The sequence below is a fragment of the Gopherus evgoodei genome, chromosome 5, assembly GCF_007399415.2.
Source record: "Gopherus evgoodei ecotype Sinaloan lineage chromosome 5, rGopEvg1_v1.p, whole genome shotgun sequence".
In the NCBI taxonomy this organism is placed as follows: Eukaryota; Metazoa; Chordata; order Testudines; family Testudinidae; genus Gopherus; species Gopherus evgoodei.
Window position 1 is genome coordinate 61,951,814 of NC_044326.1, and position 19,498 is coordinate 61,971,311.

The following is a 19,498-nucleotide window of genomic DNA, read 5'->3' on the forward strand; positions in this document are numbered from 1 at the left end:
CAATGGATTTATAAGAAAACAAGAGACATGAAGGACTGAGGAGATGGAAATTGTATATATAAATAAAAGATACATGGGTATAATTTTATACACATATTTAAAATGTTTATAAGTGTATATAAATATCAGTTATCCTAATTTGCCCCTCAACATAGAAGTTAAGTAGTATGGGGGTTACAGCAGACATGGATAATCAATCAATGAATTAAGCCCACCTTCCTGTTTGTGAGTTAACTACAAAAAGACTTCTTCTCATCCCAAAGCATCTTTACAGATTTGGGGAGCAGTACAATATAATCATTCATTCCTGTCCATGGCTTGATCCTCCTTTAAAGCCTAGCCAGATCATGTCTTTTTGTGTACAGTGTCCCACCATTTAGTCAGTGGTTGGCCTCTAGGTCTGACTGACCTTTGTTGCATTTTCATTATTTTCTTTAGCATTCTGTCATCTGGTTTTTTTTCTACAGTGTCTCCACCACTGTAATCTTTTTCATTGCAGCCAATCCTGTACCATGATTTCCCATCCTACTCTACTTCTAACTTCATTTGTCTTCAACTCATTTCACATTCTATCTGCCATCTTTCAAAAAACTCTCATCTCTACCACATCCAGGCTTCTGATGTTTGTTTCATCTAATGCAGCTGCTTTCAGTCCATACAATAATACTGTTAGTACACTGGTTTGATAAATTTTCACTTTGGTACCAAACAAAGGATTTTATCAGTCCATAATTTCATCAATTCCTGTACAATATTTGTAGCTAAAGCACATCTCCTTTTAACCTCATTCTTGATGGAATTGTCGGCACTGATCAAGCTTCCTAGATACTCGTAAGATTTTACTTGTTCTACAACTTCACTGCTGCTGCATTTCAACACTTTACCAATATACGTCCACTTTGTCCTCTTGGCATTTATTGTAAATCCAAGTTCACTACACCAGTGTGCCAAGGTTGTGAAGAATATCATCATTAATTCAAATGTGGCTGCCAATCACACAATGTCATCTGCATAAATTGAAAAGCATAACTCTAGATCACCCAATGTCACACCCTTCAAGTTGTCTACCATTTTTAACATCCAATTTAAGAATATGATGAAAAGTGATGGTGATACCATTTCTTACGCCAAACTTTGACTTGAATCAGATGCTTAATTTTCCACCAATTTCTGCAGAGACTTAGATTTTTATAAATAAATTTGTAATGAAAGATTATCCAACAAACACGAGCATTCCATAAGCAGAATTATAGGTGCATAAAATGTTTATGGATGTCTGGTGGAGCAGAGGCGTGTGGGATGATGCAATATGAAATAAATTTTGAGACGTAGGCGCGGTGGAGTAATGTAGGGCCTAGAAGATGAGAATGAGCTGTTTGATAGTTGTATAATTTCAAAGGCATACACAAGTAGCCTGTTCCCCCAGTCGTCACTCAGACAAAGTTTCCATTGAATTCAATCAGAGACCCTGAGCAAGCATTGCAAGATTGTGTCCAAGATGAATAAAAGAAAAATATTTAAAATTCTAATATACAAATATGTGGAATATATGGTATCTGTACTGTATTTTGATATATTCAACATTAGTCAATATCTAGTTCAATATTGCTTATGTTTATATGCACAGTGTGTTCCTATAAATAGTTATCTATGTTTATATAGATACATCATATACATACATTGTATATTGCAATGTATACACTTTTCTATGGATGATGGGATACGTAAGAGGCAATGTCAAACATATCATTAGATAATGGGCCAAATAGAGCCCTGCTATATAACTTCATTGATTCTGCCAGAGTTTTGTAGACAGAGATTTCTTTTCCAGGTGTCTTGCTGATGGGTCATGACCATATGTTCAAGAGGTCTAGCTGGGGGCCATATATGGGGTCAGGAAGGAAATTTCCCCTGGGTCAGATTGTCAGAGACCCTGGGATTTCACCCTCCTTTGTGGCATGGGGCATGGGTCGCTTGCTGGTTTGAACAAGAATAAATGGTGGATTCTCTGTAACCTGAAGACTTTAAATCAAGATTTGAGGACTTCAGTAGCTCAGTCCCATGTTGTGTGCCTATTACAGGAGGGGGTGGGTGAGGTTCTGTGGCCTGTGATGTACAGGAGGTTGGACTTGATGATCATGATGGTTCATTCTGGCCTTAAATTCTATGAGTGTAAGTTTTACAAGGAATGTGTTTGGGATAGTGTTTCTTGAAATTATAATAGTGAAATATTTGTTCAGAATGACATATTGTAATTATTTGCTGAGTTTACTTTGGCTTGGAAATGTAGTGGTCCAACCTGCCTCATTCTCGTGCAGTGTCAGCAGCATTGTGTCTTTCCCCGAATGGCAGGCTACATCCCTGTTCCCGTTTTCCTGCTCTGAAACTAATTAGAATATTTCTAGAAAAATACAGTAAAGCTTGTATTCCATTTGATTAGACAATGTGACAACAGACATCAAAATCAAATACCAGACTATTGGCATTTACTAATCAAATAGAGTATTCTTTCAACATACTTGCAATACTTTCATATTAGAGAAAAATAGATATGAATACAATATGGTAATGAGATGCAATGAAATAATAAGGACTTACTGTATTACTCTTTGAATTCTATGATCAGCAGTTGCAATGAGATCTGTCATCTCATGTTAGTCAAGGGGAAAGGACAAGAATGAGAAACGTTATAGTAAATTATGTCTCTGATGTCATTTATGTCAGTAATTTCCAGCAAATGTGCAGGTGTGATGGCCATTTCCCTTTCTTTCAGATGCATAATACAGATTATTAATTCCAAGCAATACATTGTTTAGGATTATTCCACTTATTAGATGGCTGAAATCACTTGACCTTTTGCCTCATGTCTCAGAACTGGAGGTGACTTGATAGACTTAAACCTGAGGACAGCAACTCAGATATTTGTCAGCGTCAGCAACAGTTTAACACACCATGCCACAAGGTTCAATGCCAATACACTCTGAAATTTCCATTGGAATGTCTGAGTCAGTTTACAGATACCTGGAGCATTAACCTTTTGACCTAGGCTAAAGATGCCCCTGTGGTTCAGCTCACACCTGATGTATATAATAATCTCAGATAGATAAATATCATTTATGTTTAAACATTGTTGTCTATCACAGAGCTTTTCTGAAAATTGTAGGGTGGGATTTTCCAAGAGGCTTTAAGACACCCAACTCCCAGTGATTTTAAGTCTCATCGACTTTAGCTCCTTTGAAAATTTCAGCCAAAAAGAATAATAAGGTAAAGAATTTTAATACTAGCAAAGAGCAGCGAAAAAGCTGATTCTAAATAGAAGTACTCAAGCAGAATATTTTCTGAACTGTTTTTGCAAATATGATAGAGAACGGTGATTGCCCCATAATGAAAGGTCCAATCCCATGACATGCCAACTGTTACCAATAACAGTGATACAGTGCCTGTCGGCATAGAATCTCCATACAGTTTCCAGCCCTCAGTCTGTAGGAGAGAAAGAAGAGGGGAATAAATGGAGAAGAAAAGGCTTATCTGAGATTTTCCCCTAACTCCCCAAGTGCTGAGGAGGGAGACAATTGTGTGTTCTGATTTCTTCACAGTGATCTTAGATCTTTCCCAAACTTTTATTTTGTGTCATAGTAGAGAGAGCACCTTACGTTAATCTCCACTTATTCTCCCAGAACATTGCTGGGCTCCAGAGGCAAGAACATCAATCTTCCATTAAGAAGAGCTGCCAGAATGAGGGGTCTTTAAAAAGAACAACAGGGATATAGTCTCCCTCCTCTTCCATACTTAGGAAAAAATGAGCAATTTTTGTCACTTGTGTTTAAAATATTCTCTATAGATCCAAAGTACACTACAAAAACAGTGTCATGCCATAAAACATAAGCCTGTCTTGTGAATTTGCCTTTCTTGTGCGAACAATAAAATGACTTTACAGTGCTGATTATTGACAAGTATTATGCAGCTTTTAATCCATCATCTTGATTAACTATTTGTGCATTATTAGCTATACGTAAGGCTAAGATTTTGTCAATTTTTAGTAAAAGTCGTGGGCAGGATGTGGGCAATAAACAATATATCACGGAAGCCTGAGCCCCTCAGCATGGGGCTAAAGTCGTGGAGATCACATAAAATCACAGAATCCATGACCTCTTTGACCAACTCGTAGCCTTAGCTCCTCATAAGCAGCTCTTCTGGCACCTGAATGCACACATTGTCACAATGTATTATGTACTGAATACTTACCATATTAGATATCCTGAGCTCCAGGAAACTTACAGTGTATTCTGCTAATCTGTGGGTTTTAAAAACACACAACTATCAGCAGCAGTTCCTAACTGCACATGTTTTTGATGTACGTTTGGCATATCTTACACCATGTAATATGTTGCATGTGCTTGCTTCCTTTGTCTTGGGCCTGTGTCTATATCGTTTTGTGCTTCCAGATAGCGGTGGCTGTGCTCGCAAACGTGCTGCAATGTCTGTCACATTAACAGCTGTGAAGAGAGTTCAGAGTTCTCCAAACCTATTGACTGCAGGTATAACTAACCAGTGGGATATCACCCTTGAAGGGCTTTCTGTAACATTGTATGTTTCTGTAGAATTAGTCTGCCAGGAGGGTAATCAAAATGGCTACTCCACTGGCAAGGTCTAATTTATATAGTTTTATGAAGCCAACATCTCTGAACATATTTTGTTCCTGAAAATGTAATCTTACTTTTCATCTAGCTATATGTAGTAGTCATTGAAGAATAGGTGAAATCTCCTGGGAAATTTTGAAAAGCTGATTTAATTAAAAAAAAATGTTGCCTCTGTGACAAGTATTTTGGGTATTTTCCCTTTCTTCGTACCTGCCCAATCTTAGTCCCCTATTTTGTTAATACGAGAGTTTGCCTGAAAACTGGGGTTTGTTTCTTAATATCTCAGTGGCTTCTGTGAAAGCTATAATTCTCTGCTCCCAGTGTTTCAACCAGTTTGAGACTATTGTACTATCACAAATGGAAGATTATAATTTCAGTTGTGAAATAAGTAATAGGAGCCAAATACAATTATGAAATAAAAATCCTATTTTCAAGAGAATGTTTCAAGACATTTAAAAACAGAATAACAACACAGAAAATATTCAATAGAGATAAAACTATTTCTTAATTAGAGGACTATATTGAGAGCTAGTTTAAGGAAGTAAAACTTGAATGCATATCTGTTGACCACATTCAGTGGTGACTTAAATCATAATGTAAATTACATGCTAGGTGTAAATAGGGCAGAAAACCTATGTGATTACCTTGCACCAGTTTGGCATTCAGTGGCTGTTCCAAACAAGTGTAATACACAAAGGAGGCAGAAGAGTGAGGGAATGAGAGGTCTAAGATGAACCCTCAGCAAGACCCCCATTTTATTTACTCCAGTGTTCCATTGCATCGTCGTGGTCATTCAACTAGAAAAAATTGTCAAAAACCTTGAGAGTAGAACTGTAAAGATTCTTCACAGAATGAGTGCACAGTTTTTCACAACACCTAGGAGTTTATCATAAGAAATACTGATGAATAAATGGACACAAATCTGACATCAGGAATCATAACATTCAAAAACCAGTAGGAGAACACTTCAACCTCTCTGGTCACTCAGAAACAGACTTAAAGGTGGCAATTTTGCAACAGCAAAGCTTCAAAAACAGACTCCAATGAGAAACTGCTGAGCTTGAATTAATATGCAAACTAGATACCATTAACTTGGGCTTGAATAGAGACTGGGATTGGCTGGGTTATTACACATATTGAATCTATTTCCTCTTGTGTATCCTCACACCTTCTTGTCAGCTGTCTAAAATGGGCCATCTTGATTATCACTACAAAAGTTTTTTCTCCTGATTAATAGCTCATCTTAATTAATTACCCTCTTACAGTTGATATGGCTACTTCCACTTTTACATGTTCTCTGTATGTGTATAAATATATCATCTTACTATATGTTCCATTCTATGCATTTGATGAAGTTGGCTGTACCCTACAAAAGCTTATGCCCAAATAAATTCGTTAGTCTCTAAGGTGCCACAAGTACTCCTGTTCTTTTTGATGTTTGAACAGATTTTTAAAAGTAGCTTCCACACTTTGTCACCAAAGAGATACTACTATAGCAATTACAATGTATCTCATCCTGAATGCATACTAGCACATTCAATTGAAGAGTCTCCATCTGCACAGCTCTGGTTAAAAGGCTGTCAGAAAATGTAAAACTCTGTATTAGAGATAAATACCATAAATGGCCATAAAATTTCACTCGTGACTGAAACTTACTATGCTAACTGTGAGCCTGCCAGTTTTTCTGGAGTGTTTAAAATGCACAAAAGATAAAGAACAGTCATTTTATAACATTTGTACAATTCCAACACACAAAAACAGCTTTTGGTATTTTTAGCTTTGTTTATAGATGGTCTAAATTGTGGACTAGCTCTAAAAATAAATACAAAATAGGAAAAGTTTATTTTTATAAATTTCACTAGTCCAGATGTGAGCATCTAATCCACAAGGACAAGAATCTAACTGAAATGAATGGGACTACTTCAAAATAAGATGGTACTCAGTGTGAATAAGGTTAGCAGAATTGGGCTTTTAGCGCGTTGTTTTGTGTGTATCTATTATAGACTTCAGAAAATGCATATTATTGGCCTGATGTTTCAAAACACCTCTTGCAAAGTCATTATGGTTTATCATGTAAATCTGCAAACTGAGACTTTAAAAGGTCTTGTTTACTGTACTTAATAGTACAGTAGTAGTGATGGTCCATAGTGCCAATTCTTACTTAGATAATTTTGGTTAGATAATTTACTTAGATAATTTTGGATTATTAACCTAGTGGATTGGATTGTCGCACATGAAGAATCCATATGAATTTTTTCCAAAGGAAAAAGAATTCCATACATGTGGATAACTTTCTTCAAATTAGTCTCCTTTAGATCATCTAATAATCACATCTAATAATCACCCAAACATACCCCATGCCAATATACTGTATATATGGACAGAATTTCTGTCTTTCTCTTTGCCAAACAGTCTAGAGGCATCCTGCAGTTTCCCACATTCTAGCACCATCCAAAAATCTCTCATCACCCATGTATGACCCCCTTGATTTTGAATGAAGCCTCTCCATGCCCTCTTAAAGCAGTGTCTTTTCTTCTGGTATCTAGATTTAATAAGACAAATTATAGAGTTTACTGGAAAAACAGGCAACAATATTGTTTGTTTTATTCCTTGTCTGATGTAGCAGTGATTTAAATAACCACAATGTAGTAATTGTCATAGCACAATATAATCCTTGATAAAATGTAATTTAATTGAGCAGTAAACATTGGTTACTTACAGTGCAATATTCAGAGGCGTGTATATATAGGTAACAGGGAAAATTGTGAGTATATAATTTCAATAAAACAGTTAGTACCTATTATATAAATCTTTTCCAATTGTGCAACATCAGAGGAAATTTATTAGAAACAATTTTTTTCTGTATAATGTAAACTGACTCTTCTGAGACTATAACAATTACTATTGAGCTTCCTTAAATTAGATTAATTTCTACACATACAATTACATCAACTGCTTTAAAATGGTCTATGAAATTATCTTAATTCAGTACAAAGAAGACTCGTTGTTGCATTTAGAAAATATCGTCGTATATTGAAGCATAGGCAATTAAAGTTGTGGGGAAAAAAGACTAATGATGATATATATATAGCTTAAAATCAGTTTCTCTATGACAAGGCTAATTTAACTGTGGTGGAGGCTCACTGAGTGTGTGACCTCATGGCTAAATTCTCTTGGTAGCAGCAGCTGCTTCAGACTTTAAAAAAGGACCACCACCACTATTATCCTTGAGTTTCCATTAGATTATCCCAGATACCTTTATTTAATTAGCCCAGTACTCAGAATGATTCAATATTGTTAGTATCAGTGGTATTGATTATTAAGAAAATGGCTTCACCTGGTAAAACAATATGGATCAAATTCTAAACAAGTTACACTGCACATCCCTAGTTACTTTGCTGGGCCAGAGTGGGTATAAATTGGAACAGAATTTGGCACCACATACACAGCACGATAACAAACACATCCATCAAAACATCACCAAACCCACTACAATTTGATCAAAATCGCTGTCTTTTTAAAAATATATATATTCTTATCAAAGTATACTGTGAGCCTACTCCTACAATCCTTGCATATCTTAAAGTTTCCCCAAAGTCAATATGAGGTCTGAGTGTGCAAGGAATGTAGAATCAGACCCAGTGTCACATGAAGCATACTGTTCCATCACCAAAAAGGCTAACAGAATTGCCTGCAGTATTTTAATTTCCAGCATACACTAACTTGGCTATTTCTTTTTTAGGACATGATTCTCAGTCTCCAGATTCAGGTAAATAAAACATTTTCTTTATGTGTAAGTGTGCTGGTATTGTATATGTGTGAATTATAGCAATCTTCCATTTATGTAGCATCATGCATCCAAATGGATCCCAGTTCATCTTACAGACCTTACTGATTTTTGCAAACTATCTCAGGTGAAACCTGTGACTGAGAACCTCCGGCAGACAACCACTTGTCCGAAGTGATGTCAAGACTTCCAGGACAATTTTGTCCAACAGTTAGTTAGATATCATATATGCCATATAGTCTGTTTTGTTCCTGTTTCTACGGAATGTGTAATACAGAATGCTTACTAGTTAGTGCAGCCACCTCTAGACTGAAATGCAGCAGTGGTTTAACAATGCATCACAATAGATCAGGACAGAAAGTGATAAATGTCTTATCAAACTGAAATTACTGGGGAGGAATACAGGGAGGAATTTATCCAGAATACTGAGTCTAACACCAACTCTTAAAGAAAATGCCACTGAATCTTTAATAATTACAAGTGATTAAAATCTCAAGTTTAGGTCTCATCCAAAAGATAGCATTTCCAGCAGCACAGTAGTGTAATACAATAGTATTGGCTAAAAACTTACTCAGATAGAAGGATACAACCTACTGATTCACCATCATGCATTCCAATAGCACTAAAGATTTCTTTTGAAGTCAACCATGCAAATACAGGGACTACATATCCCAATTATTGCCCTGAGAACCATGCTTGCATATTGTATCCCTTTTCCCCATCTTTCATCTTATCTTCCAGTCTATCACATATTCAGGTCAGGAATGTGTCTTCATTTATATTTGGACAATAACTAGACTATGAGGAACAGAAATATGAGTATAGAGGGTTCTTCAATTTAAAAAGACAAAGGTATAACAACAGGATCCCATGACTGGCAGATTGGCAGAGGCCCTGGGGGGTTTTAACCTTCCTCTGCAGCGTGGGGCACAGGTCAGTTGCTGGAAGATTCTCTGCACCTTGAAGTCTTTAAATCACAAGTTGAGGACTTCAGTAGCTCAGACATAGGTCAGGGGTTTGTTACAGGAGTGGGTGGGTGAGTTTCTGTGGCCTGCGTTGTGCAAGAGGTCAGACTAGAAGATCATAATGGTCCCTTCTGACCTTAAAGTCTATGAGACTGGAAGTTGGAAGACAGATTCAGATTATAAATGAGGAACAGATTGTTGGAACAATTGACCATCACTGGAACACTTTTTAAATATAGATGAGATGTTTCTCTAAAAAGGAATTCTAGTTCAACCAAAGCTATTGGACTTGAAGCGAGAATGAATGGAAGTCCTATAGCCTGAGTTATGCAGGAGGTCAGACTAGATGGTCACAATGGTCCATTCTGGCCTTAAAATCTCTATGTCTTTGAATCCATGAAGATCGTGGGAGCTATCACAATATAAGAAAAATAGTAACAATACTGATCTTGGCTCATCTAGCTGACAAAAATCACAGCTTGAGAAGTTGTAGCTTCAGGCTTATCCATTTAACTCTCCTTTTGATGTATATATTGTCAATAGTAATTCTAGCTACTGACTAGAAAGTTGTAATTTCAACAGTTTGTTCAATAGGTAGATTTATTACGGTACCATGGATACAAAGGGACTATTTACCAAAAATCTGTTTTGATTTTTTTCCTCACAAAAGCTTGGACATCTTACAATGATGGAAGTAGAGAGACATTGAATGGAGACGCTGGTAGTTCATCTCTTGCAGCAAAAGGCTTTAGAAGTGTCCGGCCAAACCTACAAGAAAAGAAGTCGCCAACTCAGGTAAACCTTCACACACACAGTTTCATCCTTTGGTATTAAGTATAAGTGTTAGCTTACGAGTGCATTACATGCAGTTGTGATACCCTATAGTGAATTATCCAGATGTGTTTCTGATAGCACCTGCACCTTTTATTACGTGTTGTATTATCTGTTTCTGCTAGACACATAAACATACACTATACAAGTCAGCTGGTTCAGTAACACAACAAACTACTTTCAAAGAGCAAGGCTATATACAAATAAAAATTGGCCAGGTTCAATAAAAACCCTTATATAATTGTATTCGGACTTCAAAGGGTATTGATTAATATTTTACACTCTAGAGAAATACTTTCTTTATGGAACAAATAATAACTGATTGTAAAATTGAATTAGATTAATTTAAGAATAACCAGGAGTATTGTTCTTCAGCTAACTTTGCTAAACTATATAACAATTATAGAAAATGCCACGAAACAATATGGCTTAATCCAGAAACATATTTATAATAGTATTTGCATTACTATTTTAATCCAAAAGCTTTAAGAGAGAGAGAGAGTGTATGTGTGTGTAATATGTATGTATGTTACTCATAAATAGTAGCTTTTCGACTAAAATGATATGTCAAGTACATTTTATGAACTATTTAAATCTCTAAAATTTGGTGATAATTCTCAAACAGTAGTGTCGGTGCAAAATAAAATATATTTGATATTATGGACTCAGTTCGGATCACAATTCACTCTTTTAATTAACAAATGGAATCTGTGATTTCCTAGACATCAAAATACAATATTATTATCAGGTACAGTGTAGTATCTGATCCAAAGTCTTTCCATTGTATTGAATGGAATTTGGATCTGGCCCTTGTTCTTTTATTTGAAGTTACGAGTCTAACCCAAGTTACTTTTCCTGCTAACATTTACTTTCTCTCTGTTTCTCTTCAATGTTATTTGGCTGTGTGTGGATGCTTTTGGCAAATAAGGCACCTCTGCCACCCCCTAGAAAAGAAAGTTTTCATAGATCTGGAATAACTAATCACATGAAGGATGAAATTAATTTCCAGTCAATAACGACTAAGCCAACTAAAAAACTCTCCTCAGATACTGTCTGCTGTACTAACGAGGAGGCTATCCAGAGGACAATGTATTCTAAAAAATCTAACACAGGCATCTCCTATGCACAAAAAATTACTAAACCACTGGCCTCAGTCTCCAACACAAGCACAAAAGCAGTAGCTGGCATTAGAGCTACTCTTCATCAAGGCCACAGACAAGCATCTAAAAAACGCAGAGTTTCTACCCTGAAATTAACCCGGACACAAGACTCACTGAGTAATGTTCCTCATAATACACAGCAGCAGCCCAAGTCTAATGAAGAGCCAACATTTTCACAAAGGCCTGTTTCACCCACCTGTAACCCTGTGCCTGAGATACACACAGCATCTCTTTCCATTCAGATAGCTCCGCTCCTTGACAATAAAGCAGAGCCTGAAATCCAAGAACATCCACCTAGGCTTTTTCCAGACAATCCACAGATGCCTCCAAAAGATGTGGGACAAAAGTCTACAGCTCCTTCTTCTGCACAGTCCACAGAATGCAGTGTGGTATATTAAACTTTTCCATCTTTTATTTTAGATCTTTTCTGAATCACTTAACACTTTTCTGGTTAGTATACTCACATTACCATGATTACAGCTTGTGTTTTCTGGGTAAAACTACCTGTTGCATTATTCAAAGTAGAAATGAACAGTTTAATCTTTTTCAAAAGGGTATTGCAAAAAGGTCGGATCCAGTTAAAGTTGGGAGGTGGGTTTAAGTTACATATTGAAAGTAAATTATCTGGCTCATCGTATTATACAGATGGTAAAATTATGTGCAATAGGAAAGGTGTGCTGTGAGTTGGAGGCCCATGTACTTCTCTGTGTTTGTACAGTGCCTAGCACAGTGGGCTCCACTCATGATTGGCCCTTAGGCACTCCCATAATAAATGTGATTAATAATTATATTAGTGGTGCCCCTCCTAAGTGGCAGTGCTTGCTGGGATCCTACTTTTGAAAGGTAGTATGTTGGAAGGAAATACTAGGAACTGGCTTCTGGTACATCTTTGAAAAGATGTCAGTAGGATTCCTATAAGTGCAGCTCTGTCAGTGTGCTGGTATGACCCCACTCCACCAAGTCATCCTCCTCTTGGACCAGCTGGGGCTTCAAGCAATGCTGATTTTCTGTACTCACCAGCTCCTGGCAACCAAATTACAGCTGCCCTGTGCACAAGAGATGGGTGGGAAGGAGTCTTTGTGCCATCTGCATTCTCTCTGCAGGATGAGACATGACATGGACCTACATATTCTAAGTTGCTCATTTTCCTAATTGCTCTTTGTTTATTGAGGTTGAAATTCTTTTCTCAAACCCACATGGATCCCAGTTCCAATTAGCATGCATGGGAGTTTCAAATGGCAAGAGCAGGATATCACAGATGTAAGCACATTTTTGGATGCTAAAAATATAATAATATTGAGATCACTTTTGTAGATCTGAGAGTTTGCATTTTTTTTTCAAGTATCTGGGCAAGTATATCCAGTGTTAGGCTGTCTGGTACACATGAATCCATATCATGTGCTACAAAACCCAGAAAGGAGATTCTTCCTTCTCTTCTTTTTTTGTTTAAAAAACAAGGGTATAAAACATTTCAGAGAGTTCTTGGAATCATCTAAACCTTTGCTTCATTTTGACACATTAAGTTTCTTCTTAATAGAACATGGTTCATTAGGGACAAGAAGAGATCTTGCCCAATACCAAACGTACTGTATTTTCATTTGACTTTAAATCAGTCATAATAACTTGACATAACTATTTACAGTACACTATGTACAACATATGAGAGTAGATTTCCAATAAATAAAGGGTAACAAGGGAATGCACTCCATGCAATTTCATTATATATCATTATGATTGGACACAGTGTACTTATTACAGAGTGCACTTATTATTGGTTCATAGGTGAAAAACCTGCAGGTGGAATGTTATTGATTTTATGCCTAAATATCTCCTCCAACCAAACCCCACCCCAGAGATTGTTAAAACAGACGCACCAAACACCTGCACTAACTGTAGGAGATTTTAAAAGAAAAGTTGTATGCAGAATACAGCTCTGTGACATTAAAATGGCAACATTTTGAAAACTCTCCTCCTTAGTACTCCTCATATAGACTAGCCCAAGCAGTACATGAGGTATAGGACTGATGGGCTCCTGTGGGCTATCTTGGGCAGAAATAGTAATCTAACAGATGTCATACAGTGCCCTACCAGCCTAAGTGAGATTTTGGGGGCCTTTAAGAAGAATACATTGTTCTATCCTGGGGAAGGTGTAATTCACCACTCAGATGAGGACTAGATACACCAGAGAAGTTTTTTTTTAGTTTTCCAGCATATTCTCCTGTGTCTACATTAAGAGACTTAATATCATCCTCAGCAGGGACTGTTCCAGGCATGCTATTAAACAAACTCTGTCACAGATGCAGAAGTGGCTAGAAGAACAAGCTAGGTCTGGCACAAGTCTTTTATAATACTTAGTACAGTGTTGTCCTTTAACAAATAATAATAATTAATTATAGTAAGACCTACAGGGTTTAGAATTCTCCATTCCAATAATTTGTCATCTTCAAGCCTGCGACACAGGCAGTTTTTTAGCAAGGCAGAGTGGCTATTTTTTCAGCATAGAATCACTGCCTCTCCACAGTAATGAAAAAAATGAGGTGTGAATGCCAACATTTTTCTGTTCCACAATTCAGAGCAAAACTGTTGGGTTTTGCAGGATTTCCCCTCATTTGGTAACTTGCCACACAAGTTCTAAAAATATTATTTTCTTTGCCATTACATCCATATGGGTATAAGGAAATTGCGGGCAATGTTAAATGCTTGGCTTTGAATGCATCAGTCTCCCTGCTTTTTTTCAGGTGACCCATATCCCCAGGATTGTGGTGCCCATGTAGGTATAGACTGGACAGTTGGATGTATAGTAGCTCTCTTAAATTTGAGCATTAGGCTCAAACTTTGCTTGTTGGACTGTATGGGGTTAGGCTAGAAAGTTCTTGCTCTTAATAAGTAATAGGTATTGTGATAGACCCAGGCCAGTTGGGAACAGCAGAGTAGTTGAAGGGAGATATACTGGCCACTGGATAAGCAGTTTTCTGTTCCCTGAGTGACAAGAGTAGGAGCTGCTCCAGGCTAATGAGAACACCTGACTCCAGTTAACCTGCTAAGAGTCGGGTGAGGCTGTTAAACACCTGACTCTAATAAAGGCCCCTCTGATGTTATAAAAGGGCTCACTCCAGTCAGGCCAGAGTAGAGGAGGTGTGTGTGTGAGGAACTGGGAGCAAGAGGCGTGCAAGAAGCTGAGAGTGATTAGGCATACTGTTGGAGGACTGAGAAGTACAAGCATTATCAGACATCAGGAGGAAGGTCTGGTGGTGAGGACAAAGAAGATGTTGAGAGGAGGCCATGGGAAAGTAGCCCAGGGAGTTGTAACTGTCATGCAGCTCTTCTAGGAGGCATTCTAGACAGCTGCAGTCCACAAGGCCCTGGGCTGGAATCTGGAGTAGAGGGTGGGCCTGGGTTCCCCCCAAACCTCCCAACTCCTGATCAAACACAGGAGGAATTGACCTGGACTGTGGCTTCTACCAGAAGGGGAAGGTCTCTGGGCTGTTTCCCGACCCACAGGGTGAATCTGTGAGGCGAGCAAATTCGCCAATAAGTGCAGGACCCACCAAGGTAGAGGAGGAACTTTGTCACAGTATTAATTAGTACATTGATTCACCAATACTTCACTGCTGCAGCTTCTGCTGATACCTTATTGCTGATACTTCTCACAGTGGCAGGCTCTGACTTAGTGATTTTTATCTAAGTGAGTAAGTACAGTTTAAGTGACACCAAAAATGAAGAAACAAGTCAGGGACAATAAAGGAAATTGAGCCAGAGCTTTTACCAGCATTTGATATAGCTAAACCTAAGAATTGTAAGAGACAGGAAGGTGTTGAAAATTTTTATCAATTTTATAATCTATATACAAAAATACCATCACACAGTGGAATATGTATCAAAGTGGACCATACAAATTATGTCCCTATACATTTTTCTTCTCACTGTTATATCATAGTTGCTCACACCGTTAAATATCTGATGCATCATATGTATTCATTTAGGTAAATTGAAGAGTCTCGCCTAAACTCAGCATGCTCTTCAGACAATTAAAAAACATATTACACTAAATAGTCTGTACCCAAATGATCCATAGTAATGTTTGTCCAAAATATAATCACAATTATCCATAATAATTCACTTGCTAAGCACAGTCAGAAAAGATGGACTTCGCAGTATGTCCAAAATTTTAGAATTTGTTCTGGGGTGGTTGTTGTTGTCATCCATGATGGGCTGACAAAGAATATCAGCATAAAAAGCAGTGTTCTTTTATATTGGTCTGATAATTCTACCTTCTTCCTTTTCTGCCTTCTCCTTGCTTCACTGTGTAGCGAGCATGGTCACATACTTGCTCCTCCTGAGATTTTTATTAGATTAATACAATGGTTCACTAACTTATTTGATCAGGCCCCTCCTTTTTTGTGTCTATAGTTGTTTATGCCCTCCTTCCCCCACTCTCCAACCATAGCCCCAATGTGGCCAGCAGCACCACAGAAGTAAGGGAGGCAATGTGAAAAGTTACATTTGTCAATATCACTTTTCACAGAAGACTCAGCATCCCATTGCCATCCTTACTTCTGCCCTACTGCTGCCAACCTGGGGCTGACAGCCAGAGCCCGGCCACCTCCAATGAGGAATGGAGAGGTGGGGTGGGAGGAGAGCCCAGGCTGCTTCCAGGTGACAGGACTCCAGCTGTCAGCCCCGTGGCGGTGAGGCTCCAGCTGTCCCCTTTATTCCCACCTCCCATATGTGCATGGCCCTTCTGCATGAGCCCCAGCCGCCCAGGGCTGACAGCCAGGTTCTTTATTTAAAAAAACAAAACAAAACAAAAATGCACACAGCTTGCACCTCTTTTGGAAGGCCCACCCCATTGTTTGAGAACCGCTGGAATAATAGATTAATGAATTCCAAAGTCAGAAGGGACGGCTTGATCATCTCATCTGACCTCCTGTATAACACAGGTCATATAACTTCCCCGCAATAATTCTTAGAGCAGATCTTTTAGAAAACCATCCAATTTTGATTTAAAAATTGTCACTGATGAAGATTCCTGCCCAGCCTTTGGATTGTGTTATGCTTTTCCTTGCCAGATTTAAGAGCCCACTACTAAATATTTGTTCCACATGTATGTACTTACAGACTGTAATCAGGTCACCCCTTAACCTTCTCTTTGTTAAGCTAAATAGATGGAGCTATAAGCCATGTTTTCTAATCTTTTAATCATTATTGTGGCTCTTCTCTGGCTCCTCTTCAATTCATCAACATCCTTTTTGAATTGTGGGTACCAGAACTGGACACTATTCCAGCAGCTGTCACACCAGAGCCAAATACAGAAGTCAAATAACCTCTCTATTCCTGCTCAAGATCCCCTGTCTGTGCCCTCAAGGATTTCATTAGCTCTTTTGGCCACAGTATCACATTGTGTTCCAGCTGATTGTCCACCATGATCCACAATTCTATTTCAGAGTTACTGTTTCCCAAGATAGAGTCCCCCATTCCTGTAATTATGGCTTACATTGTTTGTTCTTAGATGAATACATGAATAAAATGCGTAATGTTTGCTTGCAACCAGTTTACCAAACAATCCAGATTACTCTCTACAGTGACCTGTGCTCTTCATTATTTATCACGTCCCCAATTTTTTGGGTGTGTAGTCAGACTCCATAAGCTGTGTGAGTTTCACCAGCTGTATATATGGTACTGCTGTAGAACTGAGGCACAAGCCAATGTGAGGGTTAGTGTAGATCAGTCCCACTCCAGGATGTGCTTTAGGAGGCAAGTTGACCTAGATTGCTATGGGAAATTGATGTTAAAAATACACTTATAAAACAATCTATTGGTAAAATCTTGGCTCCACTAAAATCAGTGACCAAACTCCCATTGACTTAGTGGGGCTAGGATATCACCCTATGCCTTTTACAACAAGACCTTATGGTGCTATTATAGTTCACAAGCAAGTGTCTGAGAGACAAAAAACTCATGCATATGCAGTGCAGCAACATCACTTTAAAAGTTCGATAGACTTTTGGATTCTACAGGATTTTGAACCATAAAATGCACAAATTCCTTCATACATACTTAGCTCACAGGTGCCAACTTGAAATGGCTTCTCATCAGATTAAGTCCACCTGACATGCTTTTGGAGCTTTTTGTGAGCTTTTTGTGAGCAATGTTCAGAGCTGCCACAGGAATTCTCATGAGGGAACACCTCCTATATAGCATTGCAAAATCCTACAGTTAATATTGTGCATGTGAAGGAGAGTGAAGTGGAGGTGGGCATGGGAGTGGAGTAGTCAACGCTTCCTAAGTGATGCCAAATGAGATAGTGTAGACTAAGTACTGATTACATGTGATGTCATATATTATGGAAAAGTATGATTGAGTGTAAATAAGAGACAGTCCCGTGTTGTCCAAGAGTGATGCGCAACAGCTTTGCTGTAAGCCAGAATATATCAATGTTTTCTTGTTACGTATGGACTTTTATTCATACTTCATTTCAAGGCTGATTTGCTAGAATTTAAGAGCAAGCAGAAGTATGGTATGACTCACTGAATGACAGTTGATAAACACACCTACTCAGAGAAAGGTTAAACTCCTCAAAAATATAGAGCATGTAACGAGTGAAGCATTCCAGGCGGTTAGTATTGTTTTTTACATTCCTTGCAGCCTGTATCTGGTAGAACGTTTTGAAAGATGCTGCTGCTCCCATAGGGTACTGACAAAAAATCTAAGGGGAAAAATTGTCTATTCCATCTTAATAGGGAACTCAGGATTTCTGAAGAGCTGACCTTTGGAGAGAAAGTACATTACTTATGTCCAAACTGTTTACAGGCTAAAGGAGAGCAGCAAAGGGAGACAGCAAATCAGGGTTTGTGGTTAAGCACTGAGAGACATTGCTCCAGATTGACAAAGTGTTATGCGTCTCTCACCTGTGAGGTAGGAATGTGAAAAGTATATCCTTGAAGTCCTCATTTTGTGCCCAGTCCCTCATTGTTCTACAACTGGTTCAAAAGACTTAAGTGCATAGAGTATGGTCTGCAAAACTGAATCCAAAAACAAGTTGTCTTATTTGTTTGAATCCCACTGAGATCTAATCCCAATGTATAGGTACATGCTTAGTACCAATGTCATGGCAGAATAAAAACTTTTGTGCTCTTTTTTTTTTCTGATGAAAACATTTCAAAGCATTATGTAAGTAGGTCTTCCGCATGGGAAAATGAACTTGGAATTCCTAAAAATGTTTCTATATAGTTTCAGCAAATGGAGACATTAATATTTGTTAACCACTGACAATGTAGCAAGCACTGTACAAGACAAGGTAGACAGATACATACTGTAAGCCTGTAATTTCTTTGGGACAGGGACTAAGCAAAAACCAAAGGTAGGGTTATAGTATTTTATTCTCACAGTGTGAAGCTGAACAAATAATTATGTTAAACCCTGTGGACTGTTTTGTCTCAATTCAGTTGCTTCCAGTCTAACTCTACTAGTTCCCTGTTCCCACAGTGTCCTGTCAATAACAGTCCCTACAGGGAACATGGGCCTTCTGACTCCAGTTCCACTGATAATGATACAACTTCCCTATTTTACGAACATTTTAATAAAAACATTAAAAATAAATGAGGCCCAGATCTCCATCTCAAGTCCCTTTGGCTAGAGGTTACTAACATTCTTGTCTTGAAGTCTTGTCTTTACCCCCCGCCCCCCCCCCGACTCTGCTAGTTAAATAGTGTTTGGACTTTTTTGGCATCCCTGTGATGGGGTTTTCCTCTTTGCCAAAAATGCTAACACAGCATCTGAGCCAGCCTTGGGTTACAGTCTATTAGATGTTTCTACAGCTGATTTTTCTACCTTACCATTACTCTGAGCTGGGAGGGGAGGGGTATGGTGGTCCAAAATCCGATTTTCTGTGAAAATTCCTTGAATTCTTCCAAGGCAAATTGGTGTCTGTTGTTGGGGAATATAGCATCTGCAATGCCATCTCTAGCAAACTGGACCTTCAGTTTTCCAATCACTGACTTGTTTCTTGTGTGAGGCAGAACATCCACCCCCTGTAATCAGGTATTGCTTTTCACTGAAGGTTAGTAAATCTGCTCCCACCTTTCCCATACTTGAGTGGGCAGGTCACATAAGTGC

The 19,498-nt window shown here is 38.2% G+C and overlaps 1 protein-coding gene across 3 annotated transcripts in view; it reads left to right on the forward strand.

Annotated features, from left to right (window-relative positions):
* Positions 1-19,498, forward strand: part of SORBS2 (sorbin and SH3 domain containing 2) — a 248,694-nt gene that overhangs the window by 120,114 nt on the left and 109,082 nt on the right. For 2 of the 3 annotated variants that reach the window (XM_030563381.1, XM_030563382.1), the window contains exons 3-6: positions 4,446-4,538; positions 8,383-8,409; positions 10,063-10,187; positions 11,152-11,772. In XM_030563381.1, the coding sequence (XP_030419241.1) occupies positions 4,446-4,538; positions 8,383-8,409; positions 10,063-10,187; positions 11,152-11,772 (866 nt within the window). The remainder of the gene's footprint in view (positions 1-4,445; positions 4,539-8,382; positions 8,410-10,062; positions 10,188-11,151; positions 11,773-19,498) is intronic. The other variant, XM_030563383.1, reaches the window with a different exon arrangement.